The sequence below is a fragment of the Tasmannia lanceolata genome, unplaced genomic scaffold (genome assembly GCF_043159265.1).
Source record: "Tasmannia lanceolata isolate RefF3 unplaced genomic scaffold, GAP_Taslan_0.1 ptg000003l, whole genome shotgun sequence".
Classification (NCBI taxonomy): Eukaryota; Viridiplantae; Streptophyta; class Magnoliopsida; order Canellales; family Winteraceae; genus Tasmannia; species Tasmannia lanceolata.
In genome coordinates, this window is record NW_027518680.1 from 43658424 (window position 1) to 43673928 (window position 15505).

A 15505-nucleotide genomic window follows, 5' to 3' on the forward strand; every position below is an offset into this window, starting at 1 on the left:
TGCAAATGGGGATTTAAATCAAAGGGATTAATCTCCATGGCCTTCCATAGGCATCTATTGGTCGGCTAGTTTAGAGAACAAGACGGTCATATACCAAAGCAGAAGCCGATCATAATTTTCTATCTAGAGTAACTAATAGATTCCTATATGTATTTGCAAAATACATTAGTCATATGTCAAAGCAGAAGCTAGTATGTTTTGTAAAATCATTATGAGGCAGTGGGCGTTAGCTTAACCAAGCAAAGAGTGTTGATGCCCAAAGGTTAGATACACTGCGATGCTTGGAGGCCAAAATCAAATCGGAAATCATATTTGTAATACGATGGATTAGATGAATCCACTAATACTCAACAAAGTTGTTGTTGATGAGCATCCGATGCCTATTGGAGAAATCATGTTATTTCTCTTCGTTTATATGTTTGAGGGGCACATAAATGAGACAAACAATAGGCAGTACCATTACAGATCAAAAACCCAGATCTAATAGTTATATGTCATGATAAAATCTAAAATAGTTAGTCTTGCTAATTTTATGCCTCCTTTCCTTTGCATTAAATATAGCATCCTTCAATCCATTAGCTAGGATCCTTGAAGACAACAAACTTACTAGTCCAAACTATGTGGACGGGAAGAGGAACTTAACCTTAGTACTCACAACAACAAAAAAATTTTGGGTCTTGACTACTGAGGCACCTGAGTTGCCTAGTCCCGATGCTCCCCAGGATGTCAGGGACAAAGCCACAAAATGGCATGAAGATAATGAAATGGCTAAGTGCTATATCCTTGGGTTGATGTCGAACTAATTGCAACAACAACATGTCGGAATGGCTTCGGCCATGGATATTATGTACAATCTTAGGGAGATGTTTGGAGAACAAAATTGCAGTGCTAGACAAATAGCGATTAAGGGCCTAGTTTCTACTAAAATGGTGGAAGGAAACCCAGTTAGAGATCACAGGTTGAAGATGATGGGTTATCTAAATGAGCTCGAAATTTTAGGGGCCATGTTAGATGGTGAATCGCAAGTCGACATGGTGTTAGCATCCCTACCACCAGCATTCAATGACTTTGTCAAGAATTACCATATGAACAAACTGTCAATGACGTTGACAGAGTTGTTCAATCATCTTCAACCTATTGAGGTGCTTTAGAAAAAAAAAAGAAATCCTCTTTCTTAGTTGAAGCTAATGTAGTCTAACCTCCTAAACCGAAAGGCAAGGAAAAAGGAAAGGATAAATGCCATGGTTCTAAGAAAAATATTTCCAAAGTCAAGAATAAGAAAACTTTAAAGAAGAAGTCAATCAAGACCAATGATGCTTACTTCCATTGTAGAAAGGTTGACTGAGTGCGAACTCTACCTGCAGGTTGGAACGGATGCAATGGTTGTAGTTCAAGTTGTGGGTGATCTACTGCTAGCATTTTTAGGAGGATATTTACATTTAAGTAATTATCTTTATGTACCTTCCATTACAAGGAATTTGATTCAGTTTTTTTAAACTATTGATTGATGGTTATTCTACAAGTTTTAATAAAAGTAGTATTTTTATCAAACATGGTAATTCCTTGATCACAGAAGGTACATTAGTTGATGGATTATTTATAGTAAATGCCTTAAAAATGTAAGTAACATTGAGGATATTCCTATTCAGAATATCCCAAACCTCAAAAGGGCAAGAAATACAATTAATTCCACACATCTATGGCATTTTTTATTAGGTCATATGAACTTATATAGGATTACAAGATTGGTAAAAAATGGTCCATTGGATTCTATCCAAGTGGAACCTTTTCCAATTAGTGAACCATCTCTTCGAGGTAAAATGACCAAAATTCCCTTTAAGGGCAAGAGTGGAAGATTTCAAGATTTGTTGGAGCATCCGGCAAGACGAGGGCTAATATACTTCTTGACTTTTACGGATGCCCATTCAAGGTACGTATATTTGTACCTTATGCGACGTAAGTTTGAGACCTTTGAAAAGTTCCAAGAGTTCAAGAATGAGGTAAATAATCGGTTAAATAAAAGAATAAAGACTCTTCTCTCTGATTGAGGTGGAGAGTATCTCTCGGATGAGTTTAAGGATTACTTAAAGGAAAACAAAATCATCTCTCAATGGACCCCAGCTGCAACACCAGAATTGAATGGTGTTTCAGAACGTAGAAATAGGACTTTGTTGGACATGGTCCGGTCTATGATGAGTTTCGTAGAAGCACCTCTGTTTCTATGGGGATTTGCCTTAGAAACGATGCTCTATGTCTTAAATCGTGTCCCAACAAAATCAGTACCATCTACTCCATATGAGATATTGATAGGTCGAAAACCCTCATTGAATCATATGAGGGTATGGAGGTGTTCCGCACATGTTAAAAAGATAAGTGCTGATAAGTTAGAGACAAAAACCAAAATGTGTATTTTCATTGGATATCCTAAGGAAACAAAGGGTTATATATTCTGTAACCCAAGCAAGCAAAAATATTTTGTAAGCAAGAATGCGGTATTTTTGGAAGAAGAGTTCATCTAAGATACGGTCAAGAGGGACATGATTGCCTTGGAAAAGCAACCTGAAACTCAAATAGAAAGTGAAGAAAACATTGAGCAAGAACCCACTATACCTGTATAAACACTCTGACGTAGTAGAAGGGTGCTCACACAACATGATAGATTAGCCTACTTGGATGAAAAATATGATATGATTTCAGATGAAAATGATAATGATCCCCTTAACTACAAAGAAGCGATGTTAGACATCGATGCGGGAAAATGGATGGAAGCTATGAAATCTGAAATGGACTCTATATACACTAACGGAGTCTGGACTTTAGTTGATCCACCAGAGGGCATTAAGCCTATTGGATGCAAATGGATCTTCAAGAGGAAGAAAGGCCCTGACAGTAAGGTAGAGACCTACAAAGCACGGTTAGTGGTGAAGGGATATAGTCAAAAGGCTGGAATTGACTATGAGGAAACCTTCTCACTATTAGCCATGCTAAAGTCTATTATGATTCTATTAGCTAAACTATGACTACGAGATATGATAGATGGATGTCAAAACCGCTTTCTTGAATGGAAACATTCAAGAGGATATCTATATGATCCAGCCAGAAGATTTTGAAATTGCCGGAGAAGGAAGTCAAAAAGTGTGCAAGTTGCAAAGATCCATTTATGGATTAAAGCAAGCATCTCGTAGTTGGAATCTTCATTTTAATCAAGTAGTTAAAATTTTTGGCTATACTCAAAACGTAGATGAGGCTTGTGTTTATAAAATGGTCAGTGTGAGTGCTATGAAGGATTTGGGTGAAGCGTCTTATATCCTTGGCCTTAAATTGTTTAGAGCCCATAGGAATATGATTGTAAGCCCAATGGTTCCCACCTTGGCAATTCCCATCTTATTTTGATGATTCCAATACACAAGTGATTTATGATCACTAATGTGTTTGATTGTCTAAGTTGTAGATCATAATTGCTTAAAGACATCATTGCTTGGATTAAGGCCAAAGAAGCTCGCATTGGACCGCTTATGAAGGCCAAAGACATCGAAGATCCAAGACAAATGAAGACTGGATGAATCGCATTGAAGATCGAAGTCAATTTAGATTGTATAAAATCCAATCTTACTTTTAGATTTTAAGAGGCATAACTAAGGAAATAAACACACACCCAAAATTTATATGTGATTGTCTTTGTGGTGTTCCAACACCTTGGAACCCTCATAGCAATCCCAACTTGATGTTAAGTTGGAAGCCCAAAAACATGAAGTGAAAATCTGCTCTTCATAGGCTTCTCGGAACTCCGAGAGAAATTCTCGGAACTCCGAGAAATATTCTCGGAACTCCAAGAAATGGTCCAGTAGACTTTTTTTCATCTTCTGTTTGGATTCCCGGAACTCCGAGATTTTTTCTCGGAACTCCGAGAAATATTCTCGGAACTCCGAGAACAATGTAACGGTCATATTTTGAGCCGTTGGGAATTTTGCTGGAATTACCACAATGCCATTGAACGGTCATATTTTGGTTTTCCTATATATAAGGGCATTCTAAACTTCAAGACTATCAATCCTAACACTCTAAAAACCTTCTTGAACATCCATAGAGTGAATCAAACTTGTTTATGCCTCTCATCATCTAAAGATTAGGATTTGGATCATAGGCTCAATTTGTACATCTTCTACCATCTTGTAAACCCTTGTGAGGGATTGTTTTTGTTCTTTCTTTCTTTTCAAGAACTTATATTGGGCGAGTGTTCGGTGAAGCGTAGCCCACTCTCCGTGGTGAAGATCGCCACCAAGGTTAAAGGCGGTTGGAATTTGTAATCGGCACCGATCTTCGCCGAAGTTAAGAAGATCACATAGTGAAGCCATCAACGGGTTTGGTTGGTGGAGTGGAGTAGGCCTCACGTTTGGAGGACCGAACCACTTTAAATCTCGGGTGCAATCTCTCTTACTCTTGCTCTTTATTTTGCATTTGCACTTTAGATTTAACTTGCGTACTTGAATTTAATTGTTGATCTCTTAATTTCTAAAATTGGGTTTGAGTTTTCAAAAGAATTAAAACTTGTTATCAACCTAATTTCGCACTCCTCATAAGTTGCCGTACTCGGGACCACCCTTGGAATTTCACACTTGGACTATCACAAGAAGCTTACATAGATAAGATATTGGCCAAGTATCATATGACAGATTCCTGAAAAGGGTTAATAACTTTTAGGTATGGAATCAAGCTCTCTATGAAGATGTCTCCTAAGACAATTGAAGAGAAGGAAGAAATGAACAGGATTCCCTATGCTTTGGCAGTGGGAAGCTAGATGTATGCCATGTTGTGAATAAGGCCAGATATTTATTTCTCTGTAAGTGTGGTTAGTAGATCAAACCCAGGTCCAGAGCATTGGACGGCAGTTAAGCATATCTTTAAGTACATCAGAAGAACTGAATATTACTGTTTAGTATATGGAGGAGACAAATTAGTCGTTTCTAGATATACCGATGCAGATTTTCAGTCAGATGTAAACGACGTGAAATCCTCATCAGGTTTTATCTTCACCTTAGCTAATGGAGCAATTTCATGGAGAAGTTGCAAGCAAGACACCACGGCGGACTCCATGACTGAGGCCATCGCTGTGAGTGATGTGGCGAAGGAGGCGGCATGGCTTCAAAAGTTTATAGACGAACTTGGAGTCGTGTCCTCTGTTGAGAGACTTATTACGCTGTATTGAGATAACAACGGGGCGGTTGCTCAAGCAAAGGAACCAAGGTCTCATCAGAACTCAAAGTACGTCCTTCTGAAATATCATGTGAGACGAGAGATTATTGATAGAAGGGATGTGGCCATAGCTATAGTAGCTTCCGTGGACAACGTGGTAGATCCTTTGACCAAGTCCCTTAATCAAAAGGTATTTGACAAGCATCTGAGGGAATGTGTCTAAGATACCTGCATGACTGGCTTTGAGAGCAAGTGGGAGATTATTAGATTATATGCCCTGAAAAGTGAGTAGAATGACATTTATTAATTAATAAACATTTATTTCATGACATGAATGGGTAATTATATTAATGAATGTGTGTGATGTGCTTGTTAATTGACACATGTTCGTCCTTAGGTAGAAATGTCATGCTCAAAGGATTCACAGATCCAAGGGAGCCCATAACAGCTCGGTTCTATGCAAGCCTTAATAGTTCCTAGTTGGAAAAGAGACTGGACATCTCTTTCTGTATACATCTAGCACCAGTCTTGCCTACATGCACATGAGGTGACTTATCTCGGTCATCTGAGTAGTGGACCCTAAGCAAGAAGAGTGGGTGCGACGATTGGATCGCGCAACCGAACCGGATCAAATAAAGAACAACTTGTGGACAAGAAAGTATAAAGTTGTTATTCCAGACAAGACCCTTCACATGTCCTTAGACCTGAGGGATCTTATTGGTATGTCGGCCAGTTCTAGGGTCTTAGTCTATCTTATAGTGATTCTATTTTAGAGTCGCATTCGGATAGAGCTATATCATAGAGCAAACCCTCGAGACTAATAGTGATACTCAACAAGAGATTCTTCGCCCTAAAATTTAGGGATTGACATCTACAATTTTGTCAGAGCAGTAGGCCTATTAAAAAGCCTAGCCAGACGGATTTGATAAATGTTTATCGAAAAGTTTTATGAAACATTAAATTGTTTTCAAAACATTTTACAAATGCATTTGGAGGCTGAACACCGCTTAACCAAAATGGTAAACCAAGAGTGGGCCAAGGGGGTAAATGGTGTCCACCTCCCGTATGACTTAACTTAATAGATGTAGTTACGTAGAAAGGACTTGCACATACATGATGTGATTATGGGCAAGATGATCTGATGGTCTTCAGGGTTACGTCTCGATGGAGGCCACTGGCCTAATGCGAGTGTAGTTTAACGACAGAGCGAGATGGCAGTGGAGACGACCATAGGATTCTGCATAATTGACCGTCGGATCCCTGTGACGATCCAACTCATTACTCGAATGACCCGATAACATCTAAACAAATCGGGGTTCCGCATTTTATGTAATTGCACGGACGGATATGATCCGTTAGATTAATGTGGATATTAATTAAGTATATATATATATGTATGTTGATATATGTGTATATACATGTCTTTATTAAGTAAGTAACAAGAGACAGTTAGAGAATTTTTTGAAGACAAATTAGCCAAGGGGGTAAATGGTGTCCACCTCCCGTATGACTTAACTTAATAGATGTAGTTACGTAGAAAGGACTTGCACATACATGATGTGATTATGGGCAAGATGATCTGACGGTCTTCAGGGTTACGTCTTGATGGAGGCCACTGGCCTAATGCGAGTGTAGTTTAACGACAGAGCGAGATGGCAGTGGAGACGACCATAGGATTCTGCAGAATTGACCGTCGGATCCCTGTGACGATCCAACTCATTACTCGAATGACCCGATAACGTCTAAACAAATCGGGGTTCCGCATTTTATGTAATTGCACGGACGGATATGATCCGTTAGATTAATGTGGATATTAATTAAGTATATATATATATGTATGTTGATATATGTGTATATACATGTCTTTATTAAGTAAGTAACAAGAGACAGTTAGAGAATTTTTTGAAGACAAATTGGAGCCGAAATAACTCCCATTGGATGCGAGTTATTAATTAATTAAATTGTTAATTAGTTATTTAATTATTATACATTATTATGTTTTATTAATATGATTAATAATAAGCATAATAATGTGTAATCCAAATGAGGATAGTTATTACCAAACTGGGTTTGCAAAAGTTGCGGAATTGGAACGAAATTGGGAATTGGGATAGGACTACACATTTGGATATGGTTTGTGGAGCCCACCACACTCCTAAATCAGTTTGAGAGCTGGGGAAAAGAGTCCCAATTGCTCAAGGACTTTGAGTTGCACTCAAACTACTTGTTGGATAAGAATTGCTAAATTGTAGGATCTACAAAGCAAGCAATTTGTTTTCAACACCAATTCTTATGAGATAAGGCAACAAGGGCTGGAGAGAGACTTCATACACATTCTCCCATGTATCTTAGATAACCCCATATAGCCTAGGATATTTGGGAGAGTCCCAATGGCTCGAGGAGTCTCAATTCAAGTTGGTTTCTCAATTGGAAAGGAATTAGGAGAGAGAAACAAGGATATATGAAACCAGAAATATTTTTTTTATAAATGAGAGAGAGCTGAACGAATTGTAATGTGAGGAATACTCCAAAATCCGTTCTCCCTCGCTTCCCCCCTTGGAAAATTGTTTTCCGTCTCTCTCTCTATCTCTCTTCCTATTGAAAAAATTTAAAGAGAAAGACTTCCAATCAATTTCTCTATTTTCTACAGCAAAGATACTGATTAGATCATACCTTAAAGAGGTGAATAAGAGTTATTCACATCCACAATAATCCGAGTAAAGAAAAAGAATCCATTGGTTCAACTTGCGAGCTTCGCGGCGTCAGAACGATCGCAACCGTTCAAGGAGTAGATCAAGCAGCGTGGTTTCTTGATTTCAATTTCAAAGAGGTATTTATTTATGTTTGATTAACATAATTAACTAATCTAGGCTCTAGGATCTTAGGCAATTGCAAGATCAAAAAGAAAAATTTAAAGTTCTATGTGATTTTTATTCTGCTGCGCACAACAATCTTGCCGGAAGGGGATAACCTTCCTTCAATTGTAAGATACACGGAGCTTTGCTGCACATAGGACAACGTGGAATGAAGTTCGAAGATTCATGAAGGTCAAGAAGAGAAGAAGAAGAGAAGATCACTTAAGTGAAATTAGATTCTAGGATCTCTCTTGATAAGATTGAATGGTTTTGGCACTTAGGGAGTCCCCTCGTTACCCTTAAATATGTCTAGGAAGAACACTCCCAAAGTAGGTTAAAAGTCCGCTAATATTTCCCCTCAGAAATGCAATTTAAAGTTTCCAGGGAAATCACGGACGTCCGGGATTTTGGCGGACGTCCGTCTGTATCCTGTCCGATCATTAAAAAACAACTGAGGCGATCACGGACGTCCGGGATATCCGCGGACGTTCATCTGTAAGTGGACTCAAAAATAAAAAATGGCTGAGCCAAAGCTGGACCTCCGTCTGAGATTTTATCTGAAAATAAAAATGGTCGAGCCGACGCCGAACGCCAGGGAAACCGGCGGACGTCTGTGACGGAACTAAGGACGCTTTTGATACTCAAACGACACTATTTTCCGGACGTCCAGACTTCATCCGCGATGCCCGTGAAAGCCTAAATAAGTACATATTAGGGTTTCTTTGAACTCAACTATATATACCCCTTGAAACCCTAGAATCATAACTTTTACATCTTTAAGCCTCCCTTGTCTATCTTTAATACTTTACCTACATTCCCTTTGCTCTTTGATTGAAAGAATATACATTTACTTCTCTCTAAGTGCCATTGCTTTTATTCTCTAGAGAGATTCAATAGGGATTTATGTATTGAGTGAGATAAGAGTTGCCTCACAAGCTTATACATTTGTAATAGCCTAAAAAAGAGGCAAAAGAGCTTTATATTTATTTTTCCTTTGTAAAGAAGGGTTGTGACCCTTAGAGAGTTTGAAGACTCGTTGATTGTAAAAGGAGGCCTTGGACCCAGCAGTGGTGTGGTGTCCAAAATAGTGAAGAAATCCAAGGACGACAACTTGGAAGAGTAGAGTAGGTCTTTGATAAGACCGAACCACTATAAATCTTGGTGTACTTGTGGTGTGCCTCTCACCTCTTCTGATTGCTCCTTGTGATTGGTAATATCATTAAACTCTTCTCTTTACATTTATAAAGTAACAAGGGTTTAAAATAGGCTTATGTAATAGTTGAAGAGGAGTGTTTCGCAAAAACAAGTTTTCTAAACAATTTTTTTATTATTATACCCAATTCACCCCCGTCTTGGGTTGCTTAGTTGAATTTCATGTTCACAACCTGTGTTGGAGATGGGCAGATGGGCAATAGCAGATGTCTATATTAATTGCATCCTGTGAAGCTATGGAGAAGCAAAATCCTCTGAATCAGGCGAATTTGATTCAAGTTCAGCAAAGGCAAGGTAAGAGAATGGAACCAGGGGTTGATCTTAAGAGCGGCGTTAATGGCAAGTTTGGGATCTTCGGTGGAGAACACCTTGACTTTTCTTTTTCTTTTTTTTTCTATAGATGTTGCTTCTCCTGATTTATTTTTTATTTCTCTACAAATTGGGTCGGGTTCGGTTGAGAAAAAACTAAGGTGGGCTGGCTTGGGTTAATCCTCTTCGGGTTGAGGTTTGGCTCTCGTCGGGTTATGGTTGGGCAAATGGTTTCTCGGGTTGGGTCCGGGTTGAGGCCAACCAATCCCGAGGTTCACCTCTAGGGTAGAAGACTCAGAACCAGACAATATTTACACAGTAGGGTCGGGGTGTGACAAAATGGTATCAGAGATGTACCTTTCACAGTATGATGTGCCAACGAGTACATTGGGCCCTTATAAGGGGAATGGATTGTAAGATCCACATCAAAACGGGAGAGAAAGTTCCTGGGCTATATATGACAAAATTTTAAATTCCTTTTTCTGTGTTTCTATTTTTTTTATACTTTTTTTGAACCAATGCCATATTAAACTCGATTTTTTCCTGTCCTTTTTTTGTTTTGCCATATCACAATAAAGTGAAGGGCCCCTCGGAAAATCCATTACCATGTTTTGATAATGAAACAAACTCACCTTGTCTTTTGATTGAACCAGCTGCCAAAGGCTATTACAATTCCCCAAAGAGAAATGATATATATTCACCCTCTTTTCTTAACTGGGCCACCGTTTCTAGTGTAAAAGGAGGTTGGCCTGGGGAAGCAAAAGGGGCGAATACCCCTTCCCAGAAAGCTCTCACCAAGTCACCAGCCAACTGAAAACAAAAGACAAGGTGGATCGTCTCATTATCAAAACAAGATAGTGCAAATGTCATTAGCTTTTCATTTCTTTACCATATTTGCTTCTTTTTTCCAAATTTGCTTTGTACGGTTGACGTTCATTTCCTTCATTAGTTACTTTAATCTCGGCCGTTGAAACAGCAACAGGTAGCTTGAATTGCAAGGTTGGTCGCTCTTCTTAAGTACCATGTTTTTGTCCAGGTGATTTTCATTTTTACCATGAAAATGCAGTGTCTGAAATACTCTGGTGCAGCTGTCCCCAACTTGAAAAGGGCGGCTATGAAGTCATGGGCCAATGTTCAAGACACTTTTCTTTCATAGGATGATCCCAGCCCTCCGATCTATAGAATTTTCATAATATCAGTTCCTCTATATCTGAGGGCTAGTATCATCCTATGGAGATGATTTTTTGGGCACAACTTATTTAAGTTGCGGCCCATCAAATGGACAGTTTGGATCATCCTATTCCTATGGTGTGGCCCACACAGTACTTTTTGAAAAATACTATACTCTATGGGCATACACTATATATAATCTTTATATGGTCTGTCCTCAGTGTGTCTTTTATTTTTCAAAAAGTACTGTGCGGACCACACCATAAGATTATCCAAACCGTCCATTTGATGGGCTGCAATGTAAATAGATTATTGCCCGAAAATCATTTCCATAGGATGATCAGATCCCTCCAATCTATAGAGTTTTCCATAATATGCAGTTCCTCTAGATCGGAGGGCTAGGAGCATCCTATCTAAATGATTTTTTCAGGCACAGGCTATTTACGTCGCGGCCCATCAAATGGACGGTTTGGATCATCCTATGGTGTGGCCCGCACAGTACTTTTTGAAAAATACTGGATCATTCTACTTTTGAAAACTCAGTTTTTGATTTTTTACTTTTGTTTTGGAATTTCTATATCATTCTACTTGATGGTTTTCTCTGGGTTCTTTCAACTTCTAATTATTTATTGTTTTTAATTTCTGGTTGATGTTTAAGGATATTTTTGAGAGAAATAGGGTGGCTTTGACAGTCTCATCTTCTATGGCAGCTCTTGGAGTTGTATGGGCTGGTGATTCTCATTTGGATTACCTCTCAGTTTCTGCTTAGATTCATCTGTGTCATATTCTGTAAGGATTTCTATTAGTTGTAATGTAAACATTTACATGTCAAGAAGCCATCTGAAATATGAACAGAACCCCGGTGCCAATTTTCTTTGTTAATTCGGCTAGAAAACTTATTGGCATGTCTCACTAAAGAAGATTTTTGTGGCCAAGACGGTTAAACAGTGACCATTTGATTGGGGACATCACTACAATTAAGTGTCGAAAGACAACTAAAAATAAAGCATTGTATGCTTTTAACATTATGATCAACTACATGGTTGAAAAACTCCCAACCTAGATTGGACCACATTTTCTGGTTTCTTTAATCCCAGGTCTTGGAAAAAAATTGTATTCAGAGATTCATTTGAATACCAGTCAAAAAAAAAAAAAAAACACCAAAAAAACTAGATTCAACAGAATTGGTTTTTGGCCTGATACAACAAAATACATTGACTAGATGGGGGTTCTGTTTGCATTTGGTAAAATGTTGCTGAGTGTTATTTTAAATGAATGTCCTCGACGGTTCTCCAATGTAGGATAAGATGCCATGTACTCAAGTGTAGAGTTTTTTATCTCATCTAAAATCATACTGCGATAGTTGCACCCTCGATAAGTCTTATGATATGCATCTATCAAAAGAAAAAAATGAGGGAAAAGAAATAGAGAAATCAAATGGCAATATAGAAAGAGAACCATCTTGCATGATTCCTTTATTTCTTTCTCTCCATCTCTGTTTTTATGTTATTAACCTTATGTGGTTAATATGACAGCTTCAAACCACTTTCTAATCACATAAATAACGTCACAGGTTACTCTTATCAATTCCTCCAGCAATATTCAAAAGTTGATAACAAGGTCGAGCCAAGTGAGGTAGCAGTGAGTGTTTATTTCGTTTTATATTTTTCAGACCAATTTTTTAAATGCTTTTGTGCCATCCTCGTTGCAAACACGGCTGCACTAACTCTACCAATAATATTGTGGTATAGTGTTTCAAATTTGCATCATTGTATTCTTCCTTGATTTCCTTATGTTTTACTCATAGTAGAAAAATACTATAGTTATGAACTTACAGTGGTCGAAGTTGCAGCAATTATTTAGTTTCATACATTTGTAATGTTGTGAACAGATGTTCTTATTTTTCTTAGCTCATAATTACATCTTAAAATTTAATGCAGATACATTCAATGTTATTAAAAGAGAAAAAGCCAGGGCAAATTCTTCCGTGAAATTTTCTTTGTATTTCAAACTAAATGGATGAAAAATAAAAATGTCAAAAAGAATCGGAAAAATAAAGGAAATCTCCCAGTGCTTTTTTTAGTATGGTAAATCTTAATCTTTATGTCTGGAATACAAATTCAATTGCAAGAAGGGAATGAGATGACAAGTAAATAAAAGTGTTATCATTCAAAAACGGCAAAAGCAGTCAAGGAAGAATACTGGAATAATGTAGAAGAACGTAACAACGTAACTTAACCATACAGTTCGTTTGTAATATGATAATGTGTGAATTCTATCTTGTGATGGCTAAAATATTTTAATTTTTTTTGAAATGGTAACAGAAAAAAATAATTTCCTTCATTCATTCATATAGAATAATTCTTCCAACTTGTAATCCGAACCCCCATAGAAATGTAAAAGCAGCATGCATGAAATAGTTATGGCTCAAACATCCACAAACAAATGCTAGCCCTTTTCTTGTAGTGAGCTTTGAAACTGAATGTTCACATTGTTGATAAATAGCGATGGAAGAGCCGAGGCAGCTGTTGTAAAAGCTTTACAACACACACCGAAAAGCGCTAAAAGGATTTTGTAATTTTATTCATTAAAGGAAAAAAATGAAAAAATACAGTCAATATCTACCTCATCCAGCTTTTGGTTCTTAAAGTCACTGAGATTGTCCTTGATTCATTGGTGTATACAGCTCCAATCATCAGTTTCATCATCACATGTCTCTTCCTTTTTTGTGAAATCTTCTTTGTTTGTCTCTTTTACCATTACCATGAGCCCCAAGACCCTTCTACATGGAATATGGAATTACTTAAGGGCTTAACTTCCATAGGTGAAAATTTTGGGATTGTAAATTTCAAAGCCAGAATCTACGCTTATATATTTTAACTCACATGCAAAATGATAAACTCTCCTTCTAGTCCTACTTTTGCAAACTTTTCCACCTGGATTTAGTGCATCTCTTTTAACTAAGGGTTAGGACTTAGGATGCAGTATTAATTGACAAATATCAAAATTTTATGAATGCGACTTTGTCCCATTGATTCACACTACATATATTGACTTTCATGGTTAAATTTAATATATCCATGTTGATTTAGGTCATAAAACCTTAAATCAAGCAAAATCTCTTTCAAAATGGCAAGATATTTGACAAAATATAGTTCAGAGTATTCACTTCAACATGACATAATATGGGCTTTGTATTGGCCCCATGTCGGTCATATCAGCTTCGTACTTGTTGTATCAGCCTCGTATCGGTCGCATCAGCTAATAAACCTGTGCATCGGCCATCTTTGACAATACACTTGTGATTTTTTCTGAGCCCCGATACGAGGAGTCCATATCGTATCGGTCCCTGCCGATATGGATATGTATCAACTGATATGTATCGTGTCGCTGTGTTGGAATGTATTTTGAAAATGACCATGATATAAATCAGCTATCAGTATTGGTCATATCATTTTTTGTCTTTTCCCCTATGCTTATCTCCCTCAAGGCCTCAACTTCTTACTCTACATAGCAAATACCAATTTGTTATATTGTTAAGCTCTTCTTTTCATATGAACTTATTAATTAATAGTGTGAACCTAAGTTTAACTCAATACATGAGAGTTGCACGGGTTCTTAGATATGAACTTATTGCAGAAAGCTACTCGAATTCTATTGAATAAAGGAAGCTTTATACGAAGCAAGGCTTTCAAATGAACCTCTTCTAGTGTCATGCAGTGTCATTGCAGACTCATGATTCCATTCCTAGAAATTATAGATCGAAGCAATGCTAAGGATTATGGACAATGGACATAGAGTTCAATTATAATAAATATCCATATCGTAGGAAGACAGATCTAGAACGGGGTTAGAGTCCCACTTGTCCTCCTTGTTTCTAAGCTTCACATACACTTGGCAATGGAGTCGGAGCTAATTATTGGGCCGAACATAGATTTGAGTTGGTTCATTTTATTTATACAAGCTGTACATGTTGGCCAAATAAGAGAGAAACATGCCACTTGTGATAATAGTCTAGTGTCCTAAATTTATTTTACCTATTTTTCATATTTGTGTGATTAGGGGTGAAACTCAGGCCAGGTTGGGTCGGGTTGAGGCCAACCCTAACCCCCAACCTGAGATAGCATTATGTTAGATTTACATACATATTGGTAGATATGGAGATTGAGAAGAAGTTGAGAGAGAATGCGAGAAAGAGAGAACTGTTAGTTTCTTCCCTCACGCCATGATTTATTATGTATATTAATGTAAAATGATAGTAATACCCTTATATGTCTAACACTCCCCGTCAAGCTGGAATGTATATATCATACATTCCTAGCTTGTTACATGCGTCTTTTAATTTTCCAGGCCCTATTGCTTTGGTAAACACATCTGCAAGTCGATCTATGGATCTAGTAAACATGGTGGAAATCTCTCCTCTTTGAATCCTTTGACGAATGAAGTGACAGTCAACCTCAATAGGCTTGGTTCGCTTGTGGAAAACTGGATTGTTGGCAATATAAATAGGTGACCTGTTATCACAATACAACTGTGATGGTTCTGAAGGAGAAAAACCAATCTCTGACAAGAAAGAACGCAACCAAATTTACTCTCCAGTCGTATAGGACATAGCTCTGTACTCGGCCTCTGCAGTAGACTTAGACACAATATCTTGCTTTTTTACTTCTCCACTATGAAGCATGGGTACGGGTACGGGGTGCGGGTACGACACGACACGGGTACGTGGGTATGTGATTTTTCAAAAAAAATCGGGTGCGGGTACG

The 15505-nt window shown here is 37.8% G+C and overlaps 1 protein-coding gene across 1 annotated transcript; it reads left to right on the top strand.

Moving 5' to 3' along the window:
- The first annotated feature begins 824 nt into the window (after positions 1–824).
- Positions 825–1151, top strand: LOC143869799 (uncharacterized). The gene has a single exon (XM_077376357.1). The coding sequence runs from the start codon at positions 825–827 to the stop codon at positions 1149–1151; it is 327 nt and encodes a 108-aa protein (XP_077232472.1).
- The last annotated feature ends 14354 nt before the right edge of the window (positions 1152–15505 follow it).

Coding starts and splice junctions, on each gene's coding strand:
- LOC143869799 (XM_077376357.1), top strand. CDS start 825: ATGGCTTCGGCCATGGATATTATGTACAATCTTAGGGAGATGTTTGGA.